This window comes from Falco peregrinus, chromosome 1, assembly GCF_023634155.1.
Source record: "Falco peregrinus isolate bFalPer1 chromosome 1, bFalPer1.pri, whole genome shotgun sequence".
In the NCBI taxonomy this organism is placed as follows: Eukaryota; Metazoa; Chordata; class Aves; order Falconiformes; family Falconidae; genus Falco; species Falco peregrinus.
Window position 1 is genome coordinate 127,866,087 of NC_073721.1, and position 27,690 is coordinate 127,893,776.

Sequence of the window (27,690 nt, forward strand, 5' to 3'; positions counted from 1 at the left end):
AAAAGGGTACAGGGCCATGGTGTGCTGTTTATTGAAAGACAAACTTGAAGTCTCTTAATATGGAAAGCTGATGTAACATCCTGTTTCTTGGATCTCCATTCTCTTTCTGGCTCTTCTTCCTACCATGATACTAATTCAGAGCACCATATCTGGAGTCACTGCAGCATACAACCGAGAGCAGCTCTGGCTGGCCAATGAGAACCTAATTACGAAGCTTCAGGCTTGCTGTCGAGGATATCTTGTTCGCCAGGAATTCAACTCAAGAATGAATTTTTTGAAGAAACAAGTCCCAGCAATTACTTGCATTCAGGTAGTGATATTCTTTAATTATGTTTTAAACTTGTACCCTGCAGTTGTTTTCAGTACGCAAGCTCATTGACAGTTTTTGTTCAGTTCAGTTACAGCGCAGTTGTTTTCACATGATTTTACAAAATATCTAAAGGCGTTTCCATCTCCCAAAGAGTTTTGGTTTATTATTTATTTTCCATGTCATATACAATCAATAACGTCTTCTCAGGCAGAATTGGAGAGAGAAAAACTTATCTGAGGAAGCTTTACCTATAATTTTATTACCAGATTCAGTGTGTTGTGAATAGGGCAATATGAAGTGTGCTGTATGTCTTCATGGTGGTAATGCCATGTGATGCGATTCCTCCAGAACTGAAGACAATCATAGAATCGTTTAGGTTGGAAAAGAGCTTTAAGGTCATAGAGTCCATCCGTTAACCCAGCACTGCCAAGTCCATCGCTAAACCACGTCTACATATCCGTTAAATCCCTCCAGGGCTGGTGACTCAACCCCTTCCCCGGGCAGCCTGGTCCAGTGCTTGACAACTCTTTCAGAAAAGAAATCTTTCCTCATATCCGATCTAAACCTCCTCAAGTTGCACCAGAGCCATTTCCTCTTGTCCTATCGCTTGTTACTTGGGAGAAGAGACAACCCCACCTGCCTACAGCCTTCTTCCAGGCAGCTGTAGAGAGCGATAAGGTCCCCCTGGGCCTCCTTTTCTCCAGGCTGAACACCTCCAGTTCCCTCAGCTGCTGCTCATAGGACTGGTGCTCCAGCCCCTTCCTCAGCTCCGTTGCCCGTCTCTGGACACGCTCCAGCACCTCAGTGTCTGTCTTGTAGCGAGGGGCTCAGAACTGGACCCAGGATTTGAGATGCAGCCTCAACCAGTGCCCAGTACAGGGGGACAGTCACTGCCCTGGTCCTGCTGGCCACACCATTTCTGATACAAGCCAGGATGCTGTTGGCCGCCTTGGCTACCTGGATGCGCTGCCGGCTCATGTTCAGCTGGTTCCTGACCAGCACCCCCAGGTCCTTTCCAGCTCCTCTGCCCCAGCCTGCAGCGCTGTGAGGTTGGTGTGACCCATGGGCAGGACCCAGCACTGGGCCTTGTTGAACCTCGTACGGTGGCCTGGGCCATCGGTCCAGCCTGCCCAGGTCCCCCTGCAGAGCCGCCTGCCCTCCGGCAGGTCAGCACTCCCACCCAGCTGGGTGTCACCTGCAGACCGAGGGTGCGCTTGGTCCCCTTGTCCTGACCTGAACCCTGGGGAGCACCAGGTGTGATCGGCTGCCAGCGGGATGTGACTCCGCTCCCCACCGCTCCTTGGGCTCACCCATCCAGGCGGTGTTACCCAGTGGACAGAACGCCTGTCCGAGCCATGAGCAGCCCGTTTCTCCAGCAGAATGCTGTGGGAACCACTGGCAAAAGCTTTACTGAAGCCTGGGTAGTCAACATGCGCGGCCTTTCCCTCATCCACTACACGGGCCACCTTGTCAGAGGAGATCGGGTTGGTCAGGCAGGACCTGCCTTTCATGACGCCACGCTGGCTGGGCCAGAGCCCCTGGTTGTCCTGCACGTGCCGCGTGACGGCACTCAAGGCGATGGGCTCCATGACCGTCCCCGGCACCGAGGTCAGGCTGCCGGGGCTGCAGTTCCCCAGATCCTCCTTGTGGCCCTTCTTGTGGCTGGGTGTCACGTTTGCTGACTCCAGCCAGCTGAAGGACCTCCCAGGTCAGCCAGGGCTGCTGAGAAATGATTGCAAGTGTCCTGGTGAGCGCTTCCGCCAGCTCCCTCGGTTCGCCTGGGTGGATCCCATCCCGCCCCATGGGCTTGTGTGTGTCAGGGTGGTGTAGAGGCCGCGGACCATTTCCCCTTGGATTACGGGGGCTTCCTGCTCCCCCTGCCTGTCTTCCAGCTCAGGGGGCTGGGCACCCCGAGAACAACTGGTGTTCCTATTAAAGACTGAGGCAAAGGTGGCATTAAGTACCTCAGCCCTTTCCTTATCCTTTGCCACCACGTTTCCCCCCACATCCAATAAAGGATGGAGGTTCTCCTTGGCCCTCCTTCTGTTGCTAATGTATTTACAGAACCTTTTTTTTTGTTGTCTTTTAAGGCAGTAGCCAGATTAAGTTGTAGTTGGGCTTTAGACCTTCTGATTTTCTCCCTGCATAACCTCATGGCATCCTTGTAGTCTAGAAGTCATAAAATCTTTTTTCTGGAGTTCCAGAAACATGATTTTCAGTATTCCTGAGTAAGATTATTCTTCTCTTCAGATTTGTCCAGGGATTTGGAGGATTGAGGACCTGAAAGAGATGGTGGGGTAATTCAGCATGAGGTTTGGTGCATTTGCAGGACAGCAATGAAAAAAATCTTTCTCCGGTGTTGTAACTGAAATGTGTGCAAATTAAATAGATGCTTTGCACCCTATTACCACTTCATTGTTTGAGCTTTGTGTGTGTGTTTGTTTCTGCCTAAGTAGCATGCATTCTGTGTGTATATTTGAAAAAAAAAACAACAAAACCCCCAAAATGACTCCCAGCCTATTCAAAGTAACACTCCCTTCAAGTGTAGTCCAAACTCTTGCCTAACTTCTGTTCCAAGCACCAGTAGCAGCAAGTCTGTGCTGAAGGCTTATAATGTTACATCACTGTTCTCGCCAGCAGCAGCATCTAACACATAATCCTCATGTAGAACAGTTTCTGTCAGCTTGACTGTTTAGTTACATCCTTCGGCTCCAGCTGTGCCTCGGAAGGCCCAGGCTCTTCACGGAGGTCGTTCCCGTCTCTCACGAGTACAGCTGGTGAAGTAGTTCATGCTTCACACTGTCTATTTCATGAATAAGATAAGCATGTCTCCCTCACCTTTTACATGGCCAGAAGGGAAGTTGGAAGCTGAAGAGCAGAAAGAAGCTCAGATTTGTAATTACTTCTGTTTAATTAGAAAAATGTGCCTTTCTGTTTTCAGTCCCAGTGGCGTGGCTACAAGCAGAGGAAGGCATATCAAATCCGTTTGGATTACCTGCGAGCGCAAAAGGATCAAGTAGTGAAGGTAGTGAAGGCTCTGTGATGAGTTTTTTGGTAGACCTTTTGGGTAAAGAACTTTGTTGGAAAGGTTTTTATCTGAGTATTTTGGTTACCCTTCTATAGATTCAATCAATGACGAGGATGTATCAAGCCAGAAGACGTTACAGAGATCGCCTGCAGTATTTCAGAAACCATGTAAGAGGCTATCTTGTTAAATTAATTTAATACCTGACTTTTGTACTCTTTCCAGAATGAGGTCAAGTGCTTATTTTATTTTGATTTTTTTTTAATCCTAGATAAATGATGTTATAAAAATTCAAGCCTTTATCCGAGCAAACAAAGCACGAGAAGACTATAAAACCCTCAGTAAGTATTCCCAAGAGGATAAAACTGATGTGCCTCGAATCTCCATTTGCCAGGGAAGTTGCTAGTGTGATGTATAACATCAGGACAGTTCTGAAGAGCGATCGGGATGAAGTTGGTAGGACAGCGTGGAGAGTAGGTGGTTCTTGAGGCTGAAGGAAAAATTGATTCCAGCTGTTGCTTTTGCTGCTGAAAAATAGAGCTGTAGCTTTGCAGTTAACTTTGGTGGTGTGGACTACCCTAGGCTGATACTGACTTTGCTCTTTACTATTTGTTTCTCTCATGATTTACTTAAGACAAGAAATCCAAAATATCAGAAGCTGTTCAGACATTGTGGTGCTGATTTTATTCTGGTTGCTCCTTGATCATAGAATTATTTAGTTTGGAAAAGATCTTTCAGATCATAGAGTCCAGCCATAAACCTAACAGTGCCAAGTCTGCCACATGTGCTGTTTAAACACAGATAGATAAGGCATGTATTCACTTCTGTTTCCCATCCCCTGATGTTTTCTTACCTATTTTTAGTTAATGCTGAAAACCCACCTATGGCTGTAGTTCGGAAATTTGTCCACTTGCTCGATCAGAGTGACCAAGATTTTCAGGAGGAGCTTGAGCTAATGAAACTGCGTGAGGAAGTTGTAACCTTGATCCGATCCAATCAGCAACTGGAAAATGACCTCAATCTCATGGACATCAAAATTGGTCTCCTGGTGAAAAACAAAATTACATTGCAGGTAGGGAACGTGCTGATGGAAGAGCAACTACAGATTGAGCTGAGCCCAGCAGTAGTTAACATGGAAAGTTCCTGGCCTTGGATGTCAGTTGCTCAGGTCCAGTGGAAAATGTTGCCTCAGACTTCCAGATTTTACTCCCAGTATGTTTTTACTCCATGCCACTAATTTAGTATGCATCTCCCTAGAAGGAAAACTGTAGTAGGGGGAGAAACAAGACCTGAAGCTAAGAGAGATAAACAGATATCAGACTATCTTGACCTGATGAATGCAACAGATTGTGTGTTTGGAGGCTTTGAGGTTAAACAAGTGACAGTGCCACACAAGCTTGCAGCAAGGGGGATGATTTTGGAGGCAGCAGATGTGCTTGTGCCACTTGGTGTTAGTTGGTTAAAGGAGGCCCCCTCTATCGCTTGTCTGACATGATTAACTTCACAAAAAAAAAGCTCTTGCTGATACAGCATTGCCTTTTGTTCAAGCTGAAGTTTGGGTAAGCTTTTCACTTGGTCCTGGATGGTATGACGCTAGGCTCCTCCCAGTGTAAAATCTCAGTTGGTGTGAAATTCATCTTGAAAGGAAGCTGCAGCTTTTGGGCTGCTGCCTGCAGTGAAAAGTGCTGTTGCTGTCAGAGTATGTAGAAGTAGTGAGCTAGTTGAGTATGAAACAGGATTTATAGGTTTTAAGTCCAATTTAAAAAGGAAAACATTTTCAAGCATCTTCAGGATGCTACCAGCTCTGGTAGTAATTGCTGCCAAGAGTGACTAACTTCTAGGGTTTCAGGCAAATTCAGAAAGTCAAGGACAAAGCAGAACATGTACTTGTAGTCGGAGAAATCACTGTCATAGCAAATACTGCTTCACTTTAATAGCCCCAGACATATCTTGACCCTGCCTTTCCACGTGCAAGAGAAGTGGGTTTTCACATGCAACTGTTTTCCAATATTGCCTGTTATAAAATACTTAGGGGAAACTGTCCCTTTTCTTTCTTTCTAGGATGTCGTTTCTCACAGCAAAAAGCTTACCAAGAAGAACAAGGAACAGCTGTCTGACATGATGATGCTGAACAAACAAAGGGGAGGTTTGAAAGCTTTGAGCAAAGAGAAGAGAGAAAAGCTGGAAGCCTATCAGCATCTCTTCTACTTACTTCAGGTAAGCAGCTTCTAACGCTGCTCGGTGACCTCTTGCCATAGAGGCTTGTATGTCTTGGCACAGTCTTTGCTGGTGTACTGTAGTTTTGAGCCACCATAGTTCTTAGCGATGTCGTGTGTAAACATGCACACTAAATAATTTTTCTTGTTGTTGTAGACTAACCCAACGTACTTGGCCAAGCTGATCTTTCAGATGCCTCAAAACAAATCCACAAAGTTCATGGATTCCGTCATCTTCACGCTGTATAATTATGCTTCCAATCAAAGAGAGGAATACCTGTTGTTGCGGCTTTTTCAAACAGCATTGCAGGAAGAGATCAAGTACGTGGTAGCATACAGCATGTTCTTGCTGTGGAATCAGTTTTGGCAATTTCTGAAATTGAGGCATTTTTCATGTTACATCTCTTGCTAATATGCAGATAATGCTAACCTGTCCCTTCATTGTCCTCTTCCCATATCATATCTGTTCTTCATGTAGTCTATAAAGGAAGATTTAAGTATATCCATTGAGGACAAGGGCTTTTAACTTCAGTCAAGATTTCACTGCTCAGCATGGCAGCTGCTTTTAATCTGCTGCAGAGTCATTCTAAAATTCAGTCTAATTTCAATTCTCCAGTGTCTGGTTATAAACACCTCCAACAAACTGCAAACTCGGGCTTTACAAGCCAGGGGGAGAGCTAATGCTAAGCGCTCTTAAGTTTTCAAAAGCTGATGTGGAGGCCAAAACAGAGAGGCTTTATTGTTTGGAATTTCTGTTTCCTCTCAGTTAGGGAATCCGGCTGTCCTCAGGCATGCTTTGTTTGAGGTGGCCCTTAGAGCTCGGTGTTACAGGACTTCACTTCTTCACAGTGCAAGAGCTGCACAACTGGCTGTGAAGAAGAACGCACAAAAAAAAAATTTGAGGAACTACTCTTCAAGCATTCTCTGGAATGCTTGTGAAGCATGAAGGTGGTATATGCCCTGAAACATATTATAACCTCTAAAAGACACTTCCCTCCCCGCCGCCCCCCCCCCCCCCCCCCCCCCGCTAAATTCATGCCTGGAATAATAGTCCAGAGAAATGTAGATATTTTGTTCTCTGCCACTGTATTTCACATAGGAGTATACTAGGAGTGGCTTTTGTTGTCTGTTTGCTTCTTTTCTTATTGTAAATACTGGAAGAAACCTACTATTATTTTTCTTCTCTACATAAACCGTGCTCTGCTTGCTCTATATTTTTTAATTGTGCTCTCAAATAGAGTGTTCAATTGCATTTGCATTGATTGTTGTCAAGATGACTACTGGCAAGTTGCATTGGAATTCCCCAACAGAGGTCATAAGTTTCTTGCCTCATGCGTCCTGAGAAGTGTTCCAGTATTGTTCTCACACAATGTTGTAGCTTACTGCTGTATTGAGATTTTAGTACAAATCCATCATCTGTTTTGTGAGGGTGATGCTCTATAACAGTTTGTTTTATGCAGAGAAGTGTATCTAAAGCTGACAGAATTACGCATACCTCATATTTCATACAGATTCTTTCTTCTTCAGATCAAAAGTAGACCAAATACAGGAAATTGTGACTGGGAATCCTACTGTTATTAAAATGGTGGTAAGTTTCAACCGTGGTGCCCGTGGTCAGAATGCTCTGAGGCAAATCTTGGCACCAGTTGTGAAGGAAATCATCGATGACAAATCACTCAATATCAAAACTGACCCAGTGGATATTTACAAGTCTTGGGTTAACCAGATGGAGTCTCAAACTGGCGAGGCCAGGTATGGGAACCATTACTACTGTGTTTTTCTAAAGTTGCTTGGCTGCTTTGCACGGCTCAGTTAATCATTCCAAACCATCCTTGGCTTCACTATGTGCATCTGTCCAACTGATACCGGCCTTTCCATCCCCTCAAGATGGCTTTCATCTGAGAGTTCTAAAGATCAGGTTCTGGCAGTGGTGTTGAGGTTATTGAAAGGGGATCTCATTAGGAGATGGAAGAAGAAATGGTCTTTGGTGTTTGCCTATGTTGACTTAATAATTAGCTATGAGATGCCCTCTAACCTAAAAGAAATCATGATAAGAAGTAGTGCTTGGGAATCTGTTCCGTGTCAGTCTCTGTTCATGTCTTACATAACTTGTGCAAATTTAGGTGTTCTTTGCAAGCCAACAAAACCTCTTTTTCTGGATGAGAAGCATGACATTGCAGTTCTTTTAGTCCTAAATTCTTTCTTATTAGTATGAGCCACTGATGACAGTTGAATTGTGCTGGATGGTTTTCTGCCATTCTGGTTTCTTTTTCTTCCAGTGCATGTGATTTGCTGGAACCTGAGGTTTCTGTTGTCTTGGTTGTGGTTTTTAATATACTTAAAAAAACAAACCACAAAAAAAAAAAACCCACCGTACAGTTGGAGTGAGTTTCCCCATTCAAAGCGGTCTGCAGTCATATCTTTCCCTATGCCTGGTTCAAAATTCTGGACATGTTAAAAATGCAGGTGAAGATAGGTGTTGAGGTCCTTCTCTTTATGTGAGATTTAGGAGACGCTTTTATGAATTATCTGCTTCATCTGTCTGTCTGACCTGGAATACTGTGCAGCAATTTCAGCTGATGGAGTAAATGTAACTACTCATTTGGCACTGCTTCTGGCCAATAGCATGCTACATCGATTTTTATGGATACTGTTCTGTCTTCTGTCCAAGCTTTTATCTTCTTAATGTTCAAATATGTAGGTTGCTTTTTCAGAAATTTATTTGCAGCCTGAAGTATCGCTACCTGTCAGGGATTGCACTTTTTTGCCTGATGTGTATGTATGCATACTGTAAAAAAGATACAGTTTTGAATTAGATGGGCCTTTTCTGACAGTGGGCGTTGCAAGGGAGAGTAGAGGAGAAGTAAAAGCAAGAAGTCTTCAGCTCTTCCAGTGCCTAAAAAGTTAACTGAAGGCAATGCACAGCTCTTTACAGCCAAGTGAATGTAAACTTGTTTCCATGTCAAGCTAGAAATCCTTGAGGTATGCTGGCATGAGGAATACTCACCTTCGCGTTTGACTTTTTCTAATAGCAAACTGCCCTACGACGTTACACCTGAACAAGCTCTAAATCACGAAGAAGTGAGGACGCGCCTGGATGCCTCAATCAGAAACATGAGGACAGTGACAGACAAGTTCCTGTCTGCCATTGTTAGTTCAGTGGACAAAATCCCGTGAGTCTGGTGTACCACAGTATTATCCCTGAGAAGTTGTTGTTAGGTTCATGCTAGCAGCAGTCTTATTTGCCCTTTTCTTTCTCTCAAAGTTATGGAATGCGTTTCATTGCCAAGGTACTAAAAGACTCCCTGCATGACAAGTTCCCTGATGCTGGTGAGGATGAGCTGCTGAAGGTGAGGATCTGGACACCTTTGTGAATAATCGTCAGCCAAATTGGCTGTGGCAAGCACATCTCATTCTTCTAGTTTGTTGGGTGTATGTGTGAACAGGACTGCATGTAAGCCTAGATAAAGCTTATTTATTCTATGGATAGTAAGTGTTTCACATTGGGCTTTTGATTGTTAGCTTCATATACATCACCTGAGATGTAATACGTGGTTCAGAAGGAGGTATCCTGTTGCTTCTGCTTTGCTTTTAATATCTTGGGCATTTGGTCCTTTAGGTGTCTTGACTTGGGGTACTCTTGCTCCTAGAAGGTAAACCTGGGTTTTGCTGGTATGATCACAGCCAGCTGCTCCTTTCTTAAAGAGACAATGTCAAGTTAAAAAGTTTGTATGCAAAATTCTGATGTTCCTAATTCCCCTGTCTGTAACACTCCGACAGCAACGTGCAGTGAGTCACTTTCCAGGATGTCTAGTCAGTTCTGTATTTTGCATTTCTATAGGCTTGGAGAATCAAAAGGATCCTAATAGTAGGTATTCTCAGATGAGCATAGCTTTGGGGTTTCCTTTGCAATTTCTGTTTTTACAGCTTTTGGTAAGGCCTTTGTGTCCATGAATGTTTTACTTGTTAATAAAACAAAGTTTGGATCTTAGAATACTTGACAACGTCTCTTTAAACTTCTCTGCCTCTGCTTCATTACAAAATAATTACAAATCTGAATGCTGTTTTCTTCTCTCTTCTAGTTCTGTGCTTTCCCATTCTGAGACATCGATTCTTTCTATGCAGGTGAATTAATTTCTTCCATCTATAATTATAGGTGGAAAACTGCGGTTTTGGTTAATCCTCGTGGAAACAATGTAACTGTCCACATGAAAGTCAAAACTGCAGTTGCGTGCAATGACTACTTGTAGATTATAATATTATTTTTTTAGCAACCAAAGCTATCCATATAGTATACTGTTCTTTTCCCGCTGCAAATTTGAAAGTTATTGATACAGTTTCTTTCACAGATGTATTTTATTGTTACTGGTAGTAAACAGCTTTGGCTGTTGTCACCCCACAACACAATCTGAGAATACAGCAGAGGCTTGTGTGAAACAGTTGTCAAAAACATGACCTCACTGAGAGCAGTTAATAATTTCTGGGGCTGCTTGGCAGCAGCTAGCTTTTTTCTCACTGTTTGTTCCCGATCTCTTCTGTGCGTTTAAGTCACGTGGCGAGCAGGCGAAGCCAAGGTTCGGTGACCTGGCCCTCTGCAAATTTCTGTGAAGCACCAGAAAATACTAGGGCACGCGGTGTGAGAACTGTCGCTTTACATCAGCATGTTGGGTTAATTCCTTTTCATTGCTGGAATTACTTTTTGCAAAATCTCAAATACAGGTTAGAAGTATATTTGTGAGCATATGGATAATGTGACCTTTTTTTGTTCTTTGAAGTTTGTTGCTGCTCACATTTGACTAGGTAAATTGTATTTTGAAGGGTCAAATGCTACTTGTCTTCTGTGCTTCTGATTTTCTTACCTCTGGATTAAATGGTTTCTTGGTTACTCTTGCTAACTGGGGGTCTGTGCCTGAAAATGTTGCTGGCTTACTGGAGAATTGCTCTGAAAGAGAAAAGGGCTTTGGAGAAGGAATGGAAAGTAGTTTCCTCAGGTTAACTCCTTTGTGTGCCATGCTTCCTCACCATTTTTGCTTTGTTGGAGATGGCAGCCAATTCTGCACACTTTCCTAAGAATTAGCTCTTGTTCCGTATTGAAACTGCATTACCAGGTTCCTCTATACCATGATCGTTCTGCCCTCTGTTAGACTAACTCGGTTACACTTAATTCTCCTGATAGTTTGTCTCATGCTGATACAAGTAGTCTGTTGGTAACCTGTAATATCTCCTGTCTGTATGTCTTTTCAAGTTCAAGTTTTACATCTTTATGCATAGGAATACCTGCTGCTGTATTGTCCTGTGACTAGTAGCGCTCAGTCTTCCCTCTTTGTGTTGACTATCCTATTGCATTTGAATGATTTTAATTATTATTTTTTTTACACTGTAGATTCTTGGGGATAGTATGTGCTTGCATACAGCGGCACAGCAGAACCTTTGTCTTGGAAGGGGCCTCTCGCTTACAAGAAAATAATTTGTCAAAGCACAGTCAGAGTAGTTTCAATAAAATTCAGTTGGGTCCTATACCATTGTTTCTTAATGCGTTTCTTCTCTACTCAACTTTTCCCAGATTGTTGGCAACTTACTGTATTATCGCTACATGAATCCAGCCATTGTCGCACCAGATGCGTTTGACATCATCGATCTCTCAGCTGGAGGCCAGCTGACCACGGACCAGCGCCGAAACCTTGGCTCCATTGCAAAGATGTTGCAGCACGCGGCGTCCAATAAGATGTTCATGGGAGACAACGCGCACTTAAGCATCATTAATGAATACCTATCGCAGTCATACCAGAAATTCAGGTAGAAGACCGTAGCTAATTAGGAAGTTTGGCAGGGGGTAGCATTACAGTAAAAAGGAAAAGTTATGAATGTTAAGTATGATAGATTCTCTCTCTGTCAAATATGCGGTCTGTAGAGATTGCACTGCAGACTGCTGTATCAATGACAATGGCAGCTATTTATGAACGATACATTATATGTTAATGAGATTGTGAAGTCAAGTATTTTGACTCAGGGATTTCTAGAATAAAAGTTGCTTTTGCATGGGTTTATTGTGATACTTCAGAGATGGACAACTAGAATGGGCATACATTCTTCTGTCCTATATGAACCTGGCTCCACATGAAAATCCAGTGGTGCTCAAGTATAAAGCAGGTTGGCGGTCAGCTGTTCGTATAGCTGAAGCGAGTTTTTGTTCAAAATTGTCATCCAGTGATTTCTGGGAGCAAGGAGTGTTACTGTAGGGGGGGCAGGAGGATGTGTGAACAAGATGACTGGAGCCTTAGACCAGTCCTGTGAATGCTGAAAATGAGCCAATGTCAACGTGGCCAGTACCAATAATTGAATTTACTGGGTTACTTCTGACGTGTTAAACTCAAGCTGACAAGCTGTAGTGTGCTCTATTGTACCATAGTTTGAAGGAGAGAGACTACGCTGGGGATTGTCACGGGGAGTTAATGCTTTTCATACATATGTGACTCGGAGTCACACTGATTCTTCTTTACTCTTTTTTTTTTTTTTCTGCAGACGTTTTTTTCAGGCTGCCTGTGAGGTTCCTGAATTGCAGGATAAATTTAATATTGATGAATATTCTGACTTGGTGACTCTCACTAAACCAGTTATTTATATTTCTATTGGTGAAATCATCAATACACACACTGTAAGTATACATTGCTCACAGTTGCTCCTTATAAGCAGTGCTTACGAAGAAAATGCTGCTTCTGGCTGAAATGCAAAGTTACCAAATACAGGGCTGAACATTGTCTTTTGATTGTAGTGTGCCAGAGCTCATCGGTGCTTAGAATTAAGTAATTTGCTTTTGGCTTCTCTTAGGTTTCTTTTGAAAGTATTTGAGCTTGTAATAATGGCACAGCTTTAAATGTTAATATTGCTGCTTTGGAGTTCAGTGAAATAAGATCTTTTTCTAAAAGTAAAATTACATTACTTTGAGCAGGTATCTGTCTAGAAAAGGATGTATGATTAACAACTTAAATGTTCTTTCTGTTCATCTAGTTGCTCTTAGACCATCAAGATGCAATTGCTCCTGAGCACAACGATCCAATTCACGAGCTGCTGGATGATCTTGGAGAGGTTCCTACGATTGAGTCCTTAATAGGTGGTCTAGTTTATTGTACTCTTAAGAAATATGTACTCTTAAGAAATTAAATAAATTATCTAAGGAAGCATCACAGGTGATTTGGGAAAACGTGCTCTAAAAAGCAGCAGCAGATTGTTCCAGTGTGTTCTCTCTGACTGCAGAATTTGCTACCCTGAAAAAAACAGCTGCTTTCTCTTCTCCCCACCCACCTCACCTCACCCCACTTGAGACGTTTCTAGAAGACAGAGGGATATTTTGACATGTTTTCTGTGTTCTATTACACTGGAGCCGTTTCTCTGTGTGTGCCTGTGTCTGTCCCAACTTATTTGCAAGGTGGGGTGTGGAAGCGAATGGATATGGTTTTTGGAGAGGATGCTTTGACAGCAAAATGCTTATCTTGAAGTCACTTGAAACCTTTATAAAGGAACGATTGCTGGCATGTTTTGCTCTGAGCACTGGCAAAAACGTGAACGTAAGAAGTGCTATCTGAGCCAATCTAGACCTTGAGTTTAACTAGAACTTACCCTCCTTCCCCATTTCATTTCTCCTATGCGTGGAGAAATGTGGTTATTATGTCAGAGTTTAATCTTGCTGCAGCCCTTTAAAAAAAGAGTGTTGGGAGGGGAACATTCTAACAGCTGTTCCGATGAAAGTTCAGACGCAGTTAGAGCAAGAACATTTCCTTTTGACAGGATAATCTTGCTTTGTTCATAGAAGATTGTGGTTGCTAACAAGGGCTTCGCTCTTAGCTTGGGAAATTTGTTCTAATGAGGACATAGACGTAAAAACATGGTCATATTTTTATTTATAAAGTATTTTTGGCAGGTCAGCTACTCTGTATCTCAGCATCTTAGTCTCTACTGAGAAGCTTTGAATACACAGTGATCTTTAAGGCATATGAACCAGTGATTTTGTGGTGCCTTTCTCACCGGTGCATTCTCTCAGTTTTATGAAGAAAAAGACTGTAACATTCTCAAGAGGATGTTTTTAAAAGCTGGTTTTGATTTTTAAAGTGTCCTTTTGACAGTTTAGGATACAGTGTAGTTTTTCTGTGGTCTCTTACATAGGAAAAAATGTCAAAGCTCTAGCAGTCAAGAATGTAAAGAATACAATTTATTCTATAAACTCTTTTCTGTTTGGCAGGGGAAGGGTCTGGCAATGTTAATGACCCCAACAGGGAAATGCTAGCAAAGACTGAGGTTTCTCTCACACTGACTAATAAATTTGATGTTCCTGGTGATGAGAATGCAGAGATGGATGCGAGGACAATTCTGTTGAAGTAAGTATGGGGTAACTACCTGGTATGTTTCTCAAGAGAACAAGGAACCTGCGTTTTCACGGTTAATCTGCATGTGAAAATAAGAGAATCAAAGTGTAGTTTAAACAAGTGGTGGACTGTTACTTCAGATACACTGACCTTGTAGAGCCATGTCCTTTCAATGCTGCAGCTGTTGAATTTGTTCCTGTCAGTTCTTTGTCACTGCTGAATTTGTCATTTTTTAAAAGTCTGTCTTGGATAGTTCTGGAGGGGAAAACTACCAGAAAAGAAAACTTTCTAAAAGTGAACAAGTGCAACAACAGCAGTTGGATTTGCCTGCATGTGAATAATTTGTAAAGATAATCTTAAATAATCTGTAGCGTTTATCACAATTGGGGTTTAACTCTGAAGTCTATTAACATAGAATTTAGAAGAATCAGTATTTGTCTGGCCTATATAATGCCCTCTGTAAATGTTTTCAGTAGAACACGTGTGAAATACGGAAATTTTAAGGGTAACTAAATGTGAGAAACACAATGTTGCTAAGCTTGCTTGCTTACCAAAATCAGTTTCTTCACACAACTTTTATGTGGATTATGTCTGTATCCTGACGGCGAAGTGGGAGATGATGGTAACTCATGATACTCCCCCTGTAGCTTTCCCCTGTCTGTGGGAAATACCTCCTTAGGGTATTTCTGCTGTTGCTGCTCTCCTTTTTTGGTTTATGGCGTGGTCACCTTTTCTTTGCACTCGCTGGCCCCCAAACCTGACTCTTAATAGATGACAACTAATAGCCTTTTTGGGAAATAGAGGTGTTACCAGCCTAATGGAAAGGGAGAAAGGGGCAGTCAGAGATTTAATTATTGCTGGACTCTTTATTCCAGAGGACGACTTAGTAATAATACTGCCTCTTGGCCAGTTTTGGCCTTTCCCTGTTGCTGAGGTGTGTAGAGCAGCTACCTGACATTCAGATGCATATTTCCCTGCTGTGGTGCATTGCTGCTCAGGCGCTAGACAGTTTAACCGAGAATTCTTTGGGTCAGCTTACACTTGGCCTAGATGGACCAGTGACCTCCCAGAAGAAAAATCTTGTCTCCAAAAATAACTTTGTCTGGGCTTCTCAAAAGATAGGTCAGTATTTCCCTGCCCACCAGCAGGAGGTGATGCTGATTTCAAAAGCAGAGATTTACCAGAGGTGCTGGTAGTCATCCGAGTTGTGGATGATGAGGAAGGTGCGTGCGTAGTGCGCTTTGTGTGATGCCAGAAATAATTCCAGCCCGACTGCAAAGTACTGAAGGTGCTATTTGGTTTCATTGTGTGGCTCAGAGATAGAATTGCCTTGGAAGTGGGCACTGGCTGCGACTAAATCAGAGCTGAGATCAAGGAATGACCCTGTCTATCACCAGATTGGAGTCGGGGGTCTGCTTTGGCTCTGTTACTGTTCAAATAGTCCTGTGGAGTTTCTTGATACCTGTTACAAAGCACTGAAGTGCACTTAGGTGGATAATATTATAGACTTTTTCTGGCTGCACAAATTCACTGTTGCTGCTACCTGCTTTACCTTTCTCCTTGGAGTTGCAGCTTCTGCGGTCCACGTGGCAGTGCTGGGGCTGCCTTGGAATATACAGGGTAACGTCCTTGCTGTTTGGGGGGGTACTGGGGAGCAAATCCTGTGTATTATGTAGGTGAACCTTTCAGGGAACTACTTTCTAATAACACATTGTCAAAGTGAAGTGCTTCTCAGGGTTATGGTCTGGTCTAGCCTATGACTACCTGAGCGGGCATGCGGATGATCGGACTTTAGATAAATCGGTAACATTAGTGTTATTTCAGAATAGAACAGTATTGAACATCTTTCAGTTTAAAGTTTTTTCTTCTATTCTTGATTTATTTACAGCACAAAACGTTTAATTGTTGATGTAATCCGCTTCCAACCAGGGGAGACACTGTCTGAAATCTTGGAAACTCCAGCTACCTCGGAGCAAGTACGAAGTTTTTACCTGCATTCCTTTTAGACTAGGAAGTTGTCATCTGTCTAGATATATGTGGGTGTACTTGGGAATCTGCATTTATGTATTGCAGTTGAAGCTGTCTCCACTGATGCTGGAGCAGTGTGCAATGATTATGAGGAGGGAATATAGTAGAAATAAACTGCATGTGTGAATCTTACTGCTCTGGTAGTTGCTAGAAACCGTTTATCTAGAAAACGGTTTTAAATGGCATGTAGGCTTCTGCCAGTTCCCCTGCATGGAACGTGTTCATCAAACATGGATTCATTTGAGTTAGTACAGGAATGACCAAGCAAAACTTTTTATCCTATGTTATGCCAGAGATCAGACAGTCTCTTTCTGGTTCTTTTGTCACCTTGAAACCGATCCGTTAATGAATTCGTAACTCTTTGTTTTCTTTTTCTAGGAAGTGGAGCATCAAAGAGCAATGCAGAAACGAGCCATTCGAGATGCTAAAACTCCCGATAAGATGAAAAAATCTGTGTCTGTAAAGGAAGATGGCAACTTAAATCTTCAAGAAAAAAAAGATAAAATCAAGATAGGCCTGAAAAAGTTGACAGAACTGGGGACAGTGAATGCCAAAAATAAATACCAGGAGCTAATCAATGACATCGCGAAGGTATGCCTATCAGTCGTTTCCTGGTATTCACAGCAGGGTTTTCCCATGGTTTGGGGCGTTGAGAAACTGGCGTGAGTTTTCAGGAGGAGTAAGTTTTGTGGTAGCTGATTTACAGACACAAAGCCTACCTTTTGCCACAGTGTTTCCACCTCTTGGCATTTGGGAGGTCCTTTGTTTTTATAGGACATTTATGTTTTCTCAAATGACTGTGTTGCCAGAATCTCAGGTGTTTAAGGAAAGGCGTTAAAGCTTGGAGGGGAAGTCTTGATGTATGATGTTTTTTTTCACTGTTCCTTTTCACTAATTTAAATAGCACCTCTACAGACTTATTCACATGAGGAAGTGCTACCCATAACTTAAAAGACGTCCTAACCGTTATTTTCATTTAAATGTACCCATTCAGGAATAACTAAATGATAAAGGAGGGAGCTGACAAAAACTTGCAAACGTGATCTAATGCTGTTGCACGTTGCTTCAGTGATAATGTGTTTTAAGTCTGGTTTACCAAAAAACTATTTGGGAAATCTTATGTATGTAGAGTGAATAAATAATTGCCTTTAGGGGTCAGATTAGAATGAATTGTGCTGTCATTAATATGTATCAAAAATAAAAATAGAAGTCAACTTGAAGATGTGATATTCTTTGTTCAGGTGGATGCTTAAATGTGGCTGACAGCAAAGAAAGATAAGGCGGTCTGAGTGCAGCTGTGGTTACAGTGCTTGATTTGTAAGGTACCTTTCCTACCCAGCGGTGGCAAAAATTGCTGCCTTCCCTTAGATCAGGTGCTGCCGGTGCCTGCTCTAGCCATCGCAACTAGGACAGCGTTGATGTTCAAGAAAGCAACGAAAGGTTCAAATGAACTGCTGTGTAGAGTTGGTTAGTTCCAAAAATAGTAAACACAGAGAAGTGGTGATGCTTAAACTCGGGCAAGTGCAACTGAGGGCTCCAGCTTGTAGCATAAAGCAAGACTAAGCAAAATCAAATGGTGTGTTTGAAATACTGTGCTTTGGGTTTGAGCAACTGGAGAGCTCGAACAACTGTTAAGTCTCTGCCTGTCTTCCTCTGTGGTGTAGGATATCCGAAATCAGCGTAGATACCGTCAGAGAAGAAAGGCGGAGCTGGTGAAGCTGCAGCAGACGTACAGTGCCTTGAACTCCAAAGCTACTTTTTATGGGGAACAAGTGGATTATTACAAAAGCTACATCAAAACCTGCTTGGATAACCTGGCCAGCAAGGGCAAGTATGTATCTCAGAACCATGCCATGGCCCTAGAAGTGCATCTTATAGAAAGCACGTGTTGCTAAGAAGAATTGCAATGCCATCTGCTCAAAGCTCCTTGGCCATGCTCTTTGCTGCAGTGCTGATGTGGGAAAGGATCTCTGCAGTGGTGCGAAAATACAGGGAGAGGGCAGTACCCCAAATGGGGTCAAAAAGACGTGCTTGAAAGAATTTTGGTCCCTCTAGGAGAGTAGGGAGTGTAGAGCGTCCAGTGGGAATGAAGCAGGTTGCCCAGATAATGCACATACTGCTCAGTCAGTCTGTTCTGTCACCCTTTCTAGGAGCAGAGAATGAAAACTACAGCAAAAGCACTGATCACAAGTTGTCCTCCTTTTATCCCAAATAGAGCCAGTTGTAGTGCAAGACAATTCAGATTTCGGGGGAGGAGGGAGGAGGAGTGTGTCTTCCCCGGTGTGATGTGGGAAGAGCAGCTGCCAGTGAAAAACCGAGGCAAGAAAGGTGTTGAGTAATCTCAGCCTTCTCCATGCCAGTTGTCACCAGATCCCCTTTTGCCTAATGAGAGATGGTACCGCTTTCTGTGAAGTACCATGTGGTTATGTTTTGGGGATTGTTGGTGGTGGTTTCTTTTTTTTTTTTTTATTTCTCCTGTAGCATAAGTTATTGGTGAATAGTTGAAAATGAAAGATCAGAGCTGAGCTACAAGTGCTTTGTAGATGATGTATTTCTAATAGTGAGTTTATCTATCAGCTGTGTTAGTCACAGTTAATTAGCTATACTGGTGCTGTCCCTTCATCCAAATAGGATTAAATGTTTGCTGTCTGAAATGTCTTTGCTTGTTTGACTGATCATCTGGGTGTGGGTTTGGGTGGTTTTTTTTTCCCCAGAGTGTCTAAGAAACCTCGGGAGATGAAAGGCAAAAACAGTAAAAAGATTTCTCTAAAATATACAGCAGCTCGACTCCATGAGAAGGGAGTGCTTTTAGAGATTGAAGACCTGCAAAGTAACCAGTGAGTATCTTTTTTTTTTTTAAACTCTCCAGAGCTAAAATAACCTTCTTGGAGGAAAAGCAGTTGAATTCTTGTCTGTCTTTGAACTAGTATATGTGCTGGCAATTGAGGAACGGAAGCTTGAGATTTGTTTGAGATTGTGACAGTTGTCTGGTGGTTTTGTTCTTGGAATTCAGCATTGTTGGTAGACTTAGCTATTAAAGCTGATTGTTTTGGCAGTCTAGGCATAGTGATCACTTTTCAAGTTCTCTTTTTTTTTTTTTTCTTTCCTCTTCTTTTTTTTCTGGGTAAAGTGAAGCAGGTCTTTGACAGAGAAGTGTAATGGGATTTAAACATGACATCCTCATACCTCCCATTCCTCTTGTCACCCCTGCACTCATGGAAGGGTACCTCCCTGGGTGAATTGCTACTACGGTTAATAGCTCTCACTGTTAAAAAAACCCAAAATCCTAGCTTGAGTTTGTCCAGCTGCAGTTTGCTGGCCTTGAGAACCTGGTATATCTTCCGTGCAATATGGAGAAGCTGCCTGTTACTAGAATCTTTTTCCAACCCTGAACCATATTTTGTACTTTGCACACTAAACAAGGCGTGGATGTGCAGCAGTAAAGTAGGCTGTTTAGACTGCACAGGCTAAATTACTGTATTGCCCACTACACTTGTGTGAAGGTGTGATACCAGGCGCAGAATCTGTTAGGCTTCCATTCAGTGTTGTATTGAGTCTGCTTGGCTTTTACATTCGCATTCCAAATGGGAATATAGAATAAAGAGTTAAGAACAGAATTCTTAGAAATTTATCTTCAGATTTCAGCTTGTATATCCTCTCTCTGTTTCAGTAGGAATTAAATGTTCAGTAATGAACTGTGGTTTTCCATTTCTTGAATTTCATAGGTTTAAAAACGTGATATTTGAAATCAGTCCAACAGAAGAAGTAGGAGATTTCGAGGTAAAAGCAAAGTTCATGGGAGTACAGATGGAAACCTTTATGTTACATTATCAGGTAAGAACTGTCCTATTGAAACCTTTATGTTACATTATCAGGTAAGAACTGTCCTATTGAAACCTTTATGTTACATTATCAGGTAAGAACTGTCCTATTGAAACCTTTATGTTACATTATCAGGTAAGAACTGTCCTATTGAAACCTTTATGTTACATTATCAGGTAAGAACTGTCCTATTGAAACCTTTATGTTACATTATCAGGTAAGAACTGTCCTATTTAATAGTGGCATGTAAATTCCACTTAACAGACTCTTCATGAAAATAACAATTACGTTTTCTGCTTGAATGGTCTGAGAAACGCGCTCCAAACCAACTCATTTGTTGCAGGCAAAACAGATGCAATGTAAATGGGGGATTCAGACTACTTTTGTTTCTTTACTAACGAAAGCGTGATGTCAGTCTGTGTTCTTAGTTACACTCACACGTACACACACCGAATGAAAGCTGCGTTTTCAACAACTCCCTGCTACAGCAGAAAGATCAGGAGTCTGTGGTAGCGGTCAGCTGGCCTTGGGTGTGGTGGCTTCAGCTGGTCATCGCGTGTTGGTGGTATTTCTGCCACCCTACGCTTACAGTTCCTTTTAGCCGTACAGTTCTTAGGAGTCCTCAGCCTTTACTTAGGCCAGACTACTAGAACAGGCATATACTGACTGACCTTCTCCCAGAGAATTCCCCCTTCTTCCTCCTGTGCCAGTACCATTATGCCCGGTCTCTGCGTCCCCTTCTTCTGCCTTGGTCCCTACCCATCCCCCACCCAAGTTGGGCATCATTAAGTTTGTTAATCAGGGATGCCTTGTGGGTGTCAAAACAGGTTGTGTGCAGGAGCACCTTGCATTGCGTTAAGTCCGTGCCACTTAGCTGGCTACCTCCCGCACGCTGTTTGTGTGTGCCGAGGGCTCCCCAAGCTCATTCTGGCACTAATCTATCAGAGCTGGTCATGAACTTTGTGGTTCATGGGGCTGCCCAAGGCTGCTCACTCCTCAGGCGTGTGTGGCCATGCCACTATGCCTTCGTAGCGCAGCTTTGCAGAAAAAGAGGTGTTCCAAGGGGACAGCAACAAGGGAGCTGCCATTGGTCATCCAAGTGTAGCATTAACAGTGGCATCAGTTAAAAAGACTTGCATTTCTATTGCCAAAATTTTTACAGAAAGCAGGAGAAATAGCTTTATGATTGTTCACTCCAGCATCACCCAGGCTAGACAGCTGAGGAGCCATGTTCAGAGCTGGGAACACAGGCAGTGTTGCCCTGCAGTAGCGCTACCCGAATGCTGCCTTCAAAGTGTATTGTTCAAGAGTGGGCTGCTGAGAGAAATTAATTGCTGAGAGACATCGGTGGGCGTGTCTCGGGCTCTGTCAGGTGCATTGCTGACAGCAGCACAGTGTAACTAGAAATACTGCCCGCAGAAACGCCCGAGAGACTGAACGGGCATGGTGCACGCAGTCCTAAACAGAGATGCTGTTTCTGCCTCTGCCCTAGTGCACAGTGCTCTAAACCACCCCACTGACACATACGGCCACCAAGATTTTTATAAAGTGACACTGGAATGTTGTAGCGTTTCATGGGTACGTGATACAATTAGGCACATAGGAGACCCCTTCTAAATGTTACCACAACTTTATGGCTGCTGTGCAAATGAAGACCCTCGAGGTGGCTAGATCTGAAATTTGGCTTTCTTAGAACTGTCTTCTATTTCTGCCCTCTTTTGTAAATTTTTTAAATAATCACAGGTTAAAATTTTAAGATCTTAAATGCCTTAGAGTGACTGCATTTTTCATGCAGTACAAGTGGATCTTTAATAAGTCTGTCATTATCTTATGCCATGTACTTTGTGATAGATACTCCTCAAAAACCTGCTGTACCACAAGGTTTTGTATATTCTCTATAAGCTCTAGAGTATTCCTTGCTCATAAAGTTATTCTCTTTGGCAGGATCTTTTGCAGCTGCAGTATGAAGGCGTCGCAGTCATGAAGTTGTTTGACAGAGCAAAAGTGAATGTCAACCTTCTGATCTTTCTTCTGAATAAGAAGTTTTATGGGAAGTAACCAACCTCTGCCAGCCAGTCTGTGAGAGGGGAGATGAATAGAAACCCGCACATACAACTTCTAATGACGTAGCTATGTATCAGTATATGCCTATGCTGTGCTAAAATATATCAAATGTATCATGAAGGAGGACTAAGAACCTCTTGTGAATTGACAACCCTGATTGAATTTGCAGGGAGTTGGTTTCTTGTTTATTTATGATCTTTATCTTCAGCTTTGAAGGTCCCCTGAAAAGCAGTTAACTTAGAATGTATTTTTACATGGCGCTGGGGATTAAACTAATAAGAGTATACTTAGGGTATCTGGATGCTTTATTTGCCTAATTGTGTGCTTTGTGAGGCTTGAATTCTTGTTGCCTGTGCAAAGAGAAAGCCGGCACTGCACAGCTGTTGGTTTGCCTCTTCCTGAAAGCAAAACAGTGTTGCAGATTGTACCCGCATTCCCATTAATCTCTAACAGCAATGACCAGAATAAATAATGGTCAAGGTCCAGGTTAGCCCTTTGTTTGCAAGCTTGCGGTGGTGGTGGCAGCTGATTCCCAGGATAGAGCTGCTATGGTCTGGGCAATCGGTAAGCGTCATAAATGGTTGCTGAACTATTCGTGATTATGTACTATAGCCACGCAGAACAGCTTTAGTGTCTCATTTCTCTTGATTATTTTTTTTTTTTTGGTTTATCACACTGTAGTAACTTACAGATGGCCTCTTAAATAGAGGAACCGTGGAATGTATCTACTAGTGCTTACAGATGAAGAGGCCTTTTGGGGACGGGGAGGGAAACTTAAAAAAATTCTTGATATGTTAACTTTTAATGTTGCTTGCAAAGCATTTGAAATGTAAAAATACCATTTTTTCAGTTTAGAGCAATGTTCTATATATCTGTATCTGATGCAATAAATGTTAGGCTCTGCCTGCAGACTTGTCAAAGGAAGAAGACTATCTTAAATAGGCTAGCTTTTAAAAAGTTAAATTTTTCTAGCTATGCTCAAGTTCCTGTTTCTTCTACTACTTTGTTGGGTTTTTTTTACCATGGTGGCAGTGCTGGCTATTCTGCTATATCAAATAAAAATGCAGAGACTCTTTTTAAAACAAAACAAAAAAACTACCAGACAAACCAAAAAACCTGACCTTTAAATTCATCGGTTGCTCCAGCTTTCCCCCCCGTTTTTTTCTTAACATTTTTAGTTTTTAAAAAAGGAATATTAAAAAATAACTCTTAATTGCAAATTTCAAGTTATTCGTAAGTCACTTGTGTTATTTGTTCAGATTACTGAGTTTAATTGAACTTTTTCTCTGATTTACACTGAAATAGTTATTTCAGCTTGGATCTTTTTTTCTCATGAAAGACACTTGTAGCTTTTGAAACAGCTACATCCCTGAGGATCGCTTTTCTGCAGTTCTCTTGGAAATGAATATTTAAATCTGCTGGTGTCTAGACTGTATTTAAACATATTTTACTGTTGGTGCATGTGTGGTCCAACCCAATAACAAAAATTACTTACCAAATGCAAGACAAATCTTTATGGTCCAGATCATCTGAAACAGAGATACCCAAGAAATTAATTTCCACTGAAATGTGAAAGAAAGGTCTGAAATGGGATAAAGGTCTTGCCTTGGGTTTTTGTGTGTGGTTTTTTTTTGTTTTGGTTGGGGTTTTTTTTGCCTGCCTCTGTTTAAGTCCTTCTACAATACAGCATATTCAAATTCCTTTGATTTAGGGATAATGGGAGTAATGGCAGAACTTTATAAAATGAGGGTTAGGAAAATGCAGCTGTACTCTGCTTTTTTACCCCACTGTACTTTTTTTCTTTTATTTTTTTAATGAATACTTTTAATACTTTTCAATGTCTGCCAAATAAATTTCAAATATAACCCAGCTGGGATTCAGGGACAAGGTGATGAGGTGTTAGAGGCCTGTGTAGTACCCGTGGGGAAAGCATCCTTACTATGTGATTTACATTGTTGCCAAAACCCAAACAAACAACAAATCAGTTATGTGAAAATAATCTTAGAGGAGAAAGAGTCTACTCATTTTAGCTGAGCAAACCGTGGAGGTTTGTTTTTTTTTTTTTAAGGAAAAGCTTTATTAAAAGATCCAATCTCAGCATGTAATTATATGTATTTTATAATTTATTGGTGGTTTAGCTTTGCTTACTCTATTACACCACTGTATTTACCATTGGAGTAGCTACAATTACAAAGTCTGTCTTCTTTCTTTCCTGGTAAAATTTCTAGCTCACATTAAAGTAAAAAGTCCTTTGTCCGCAGGGGTGTTGTGTGAGGTCCTGCTGGCAGGCAGCAGCCCGAGCACGCAGTGCTGTGGCAGCAGGGTCAGGCTGCACCAGGGAATCACCAGGCCTCCAGAGCTCTCCCACCCCCTCCACGACTCGGTCCCTGCCCCTCTCGTGCCTGCGGGGATGGCCGGGGTGTGAAGAACCGCAAAGGATGACCTAGCACAGCTAGGGCTGGAGGTGGGGACCTGACCCGACTGCAGCCCCCCGCCCTGGGGACCTCCCTGTAGCCATGTAGCACCTGAAGGGCCCCACACCTCCCACCCTGGTAGGACAAGCACAAGTCAGACTTTGATGGTGCCTTACTTGCAATTAACAGAACTGTCTTTTGATTCAGCTTAGGTAAGCAGCAAGGGCCTCATAGGTACTCCTGCAACCTGCCTGGCCTCCACAGGCCTTGCGCTGCACTTCTTGGGCTTCTCAGAGCCATTTGCTGTGGCGCTATATGGTCCTGGTGCCCCCTGACTTCCCCAAACCCTGCCCCCGCGCGGGTAACCCCCGTCTCAAAACTCTGCCTGGCCACCAGACCCTGCCCTAGTGCCCCTGAATGCCTCTAAGCTTGCTCCCGGGGCTGAAACACCCCAAACCCCGCCTCAGGCTCTCCAGTGCCCGCTTCCACACATTCCCAAATCCTACCCCAGGGCCCGAAATAGCCCGCCAGGGGGTCACCCCACGGAGCCCCGAGCGGCTCCCCGCGGGCGAGACACGCTGGCGGCGGCACCGGCACCGGGGGAAGTCGCACCTTACGGGCTGTCCGTCCCCCACGACGCCGGAAGTGCCCGTCAGTCCTCCGGAAGCCGCACTCTATGGGCCGGCGGTCCTCCAGGAGCGCCCGTCAGTCCTCCGGAGGTCGCACTAACCGCAGCGGCCGGAGCCGGGGCTGGGCACCGCGCACGCGCGCCTGGCCGCCTCGCTGGCGCCCCCTGGCGCCGGGGCGCGGAGCCGCAGCCCAGCGCTGCCCGCGCGCGGGCCCCTCCGTCCCGCCCGCCCCGCCCGCGCGTGCGCCCCGCGCCCAGCAACATGGCGGCGCGCGGGGAGGCGGCCGCGGCGGCGGGTGAGGGCCGGGGGTGCGGGGGAGGCCGGCGGGCCCCGGGGCGGGCGTGGGGGGCTCCTTCCCGCCCCGTGCCCCGGGGGGGGGGCGGCTCGAGGAGCTTCAGCCGACCGCTGCGGCAGGCCGCGGTCCGCTGGTGGCGAGCGGGATGAGGGCGCGGGGCTGCCGAGGGCTGAGGCGAGGGAGGCGGGCGGGAGCGGGCCGCCTCGCGGCGGGGGCTCGGCGCCTCCTCAGAGCCCCCCCCGGGCCTGCCCGGGCCCCGCTCGCACCCTGCCGCCCCCCGCCGTTCCCTCCCCGCCCCCGGCCCAGCCGTGAGGCGGCAGCCGGGTTCCGGGTGTGTCTGCGGGAGCCCCGCGGCAGGACGGGCTGCGGCCGGGCCGCGCTGCGCCGGTAACGGCCACTTGTGCTCCTTTGTCCCTGCAGGGGCCGTGCTGAGGGGCCGCGGGCCGGCCCTGCCCTGGGGGTGCCGCGGGCTGCGCCGCCACAGGCTGGCGGGGGATGGCGCTGCCCGGCCTCGCTGCCCCCGCGGCCGGGTCGGGGGGGACCGGGGGCACGGCCCGGCTGCGGGCAGGAGCCGCCACCCCTGGAGCTGGGCAGGCCCCAGGAGGGGAAGGACAAGAAATCCGAGGCCGTCTGGCTGGCAGCTGCCTCCCACTGCAGCACCATAGACCCTGCTCCCCCGGGTGAGGAGCCATCCGTCCTGGTAGCCCGCAGCAGGCCAGGCCGCCAGCGTGCGCAGCAGAGTCTGTGTGTGACCCAAAGCGCAGGGGAGCGAGGTTACGTGTCTAGGAGGCCTTGTCTCCTAAGAGTTGACACCCAAAGTTTTCTTAGGTGGGCATCCAAGCGACCAGCATTGCAAAAGAGGAAGGGATGAGAGAACAAGAAAGAAGCGTCTGAACTGTCAAATTCTCACAGCAGTGCCAAAAGTGAGAGCTGTGATGAGTCCCAGGTCCCTGGGGCCCTGTCTCCCCTCTTGTGCTTCCTAGGCCCTCCCTGCCCCTTCCCTGGCCCCTTCTCTTTCCTGTGCTGCTGTGATTTTGTGTGTGTGGTGGGTTGACCCTGGCTGGACCAAAGCTGCTCTTATCACTTCCCCTCCTTAGCTGGATGAGGGAAAAGCTCATGAGCTGAGGTAAGGGTGGGGAGATCACTTGGCAATTACCATCATGGGCAAGACAGACTCAATTCGGGGGAAATTAGTTGGATTTATTAGCAGTCAAATCAATGTAGGATAATGAGAAGTAAAACCAAATCTTGAAAACACCTTCCCCCAGCCCTCACTTCTGTCAGGCTTAACCTTACTCCCAATTTCCCTGTCTCCTCCCCTCAGGGGATGGGGAATGGCAGTTGTGGTCAGTTCATCACATGTAATTTCTTCTTCTTCCTCAGGGGGAGGACTCCTCACACTTTTCCCCGGCTCCGGCATGGGTCCCTTCCAGAGGGTGCCATCTTTAGGAACAGAGTGCTCCAGCCTGGATCCCTTGCAGAGCCACAGCTCCTGCCAGCAAACCTGCTGCAGCCTGGGCTTCTCTCTCCATGGGGTCACAAGTCCTGTCAGAAGCAGGCTCCAGTGTGGGCTGCCCACGGGGTCACAGCCTCCTTTGGGCATCTCCCTGCTCTGGTGTGGGATCCTCTACAAACTGCAGGTATATGTATATGCTGTTCCGCTGCTAACCTCCATGGGGTGAGGGGCACAGCCTGCCTCACCATGGTCTTCACCACAGGCTGCAGGGAATCTCTGCTCTGGTGCCTGGAGCACCTCCTGCCTCTCCTTCTGCACTGACGTTGGTGCCTGCAGGGCTGTGGCTCTCATATATTCTCACTCCTCTGTCCAGATGCAATTGCTTTTGCGCAGTAACTTTTTCCCTTCTTAAATATGTTTTCACAGGGGTGCTACCACTGTTGATAATGGGCTCAGCCTCGGCCAGCAGTGGGTCTGTTCTGGAGCTGGCTGGCATTGGCTCTGTCTGACACAGGGGAAGCTCTAGCAGGTTCTTACAGAAGCCACCCCTGTAGCTGCTCAGCTACCAAAACCTTGCCACACAAACCCAATACATTTTGCTTCCCTGTACGTCTCCTCTCTATTCTTCTGTCCTGCTCCCTCTATCTCTCGTTCTATTGCCCTTGTTCTTTTACTCTCTCTGCTTTTATCCTGCTCCCTCTCCTTCCTTTTCTTCATCCTTCATCTCTGTCCTGCAGCCCATTGCTGCTTTTCCCTTTACATCTCTGTCCTGATCTGTAGGAGTGTCTTTTTTTTTTTTTTTTCTTCCCTGCAATTTCTTTGGCCTGTTCTGTGGTGTTCTTTTCCTCTCTGTGCCTGTACATGCTACTCTGTGTTCCTTCCTTCATATCTATCTCCTTCCTTCTGTTCTTTCTTTCTCTATCCTTTGTCTTGCTCAGTGTCGCTGTTTTTATTTCCATTCTGTATCTCACTATCCCTTTTCTCCTTCCTATTCATCTCTTACTCTGTCTGACTCTGTGCTGCTCCCTGGCCCTATTATTTATTGCTTCACATCTTTGTCACTCTCTGTCT

At 44.7% G+C, this 27,690-nt stretch overlaps 1 protein-coding gene across 2 annotated transcripts in view; it reads left to right on the forward strand.

Annotated features, from left to right (window-relative positions):
* IQGAP1 (IQ motif containing GTPase activating protein 1) overlaps positions 1-27,690 on the forward strand; it is an 80,718-nt gene that overhangs the window by 47,605 nt on the left and 5,423 nt on the right. For both annotated transcript variants that reach the window (XM_055817874.1, XM_055817884.1), the window contains exons 19-39: positions 140-310; positions 3,252-3,335; positions 3,434-3,505; positions 3,607-3,676; positions 4,199-4,407; positions 5,397-5,552; positions 5,709-5,872; positions 7,079-7,303; positions 8,584-8,724; positions 8,817-8,901; positions 11,115-11,347; positions 12,074-12,206; positions 12,560-12,662; positions 13,788-13,923; positions 15,800-15,887; positions 16,318-16,530; positions 17,604-17,770; positions 18,654-18,776; positions 19,665-19,773; positions 21,706-24,289; positions 26,547-26,803. In XM_055817874.1, coding sequence (XP_055673849.1) covers positions 140-310; positions 3,252-3,335; positions 3,434-3,505; positions 3,607-3,676; positions 4,199-4,407; positions 5,397-5,552; positions 5,709-5,872; positions 7,079-7,303; positions 8,584-8,724; positions 8,817-8,901; positions 11,115-11,347; positions 12,074-12,206; positions 12,560-12,662; positions 13,788-13,923; positions 15,800-15,887; positions 16,318-16,530; positions 17,604-17,770; positions 18,654-18,776; positions 19,665-19,773; positions 21,706-21,819 — 2,796 coding nt within the window. In that variant the 3' untranslated portion in view covers positions 21,820-24,289; positions 26,547-26,803. The remainder of the gene's footprint in view (positions 1-139; positions 311-3,251; positions 3,336-3,433; positions 3,506-3,606; positions 3,677-4,198; positions 4,408-5,396; positions 5,553-5,708; positions 5,873-7,078; positions 7,304-8,583; positions 8,725-8,816; positions 8,902-11,114; positions 11,348-12,073; positions 12,207-12,559; positions 12,663-13,787; positions 13,924-15,799; positions 15,888-16,317; positions 16,531-17,603; positions 17,771-18,653; positions 18,777-19,664; positions 19,774-21,705; positions 24,290-26,546; positions 26,804-27,690) is intronic.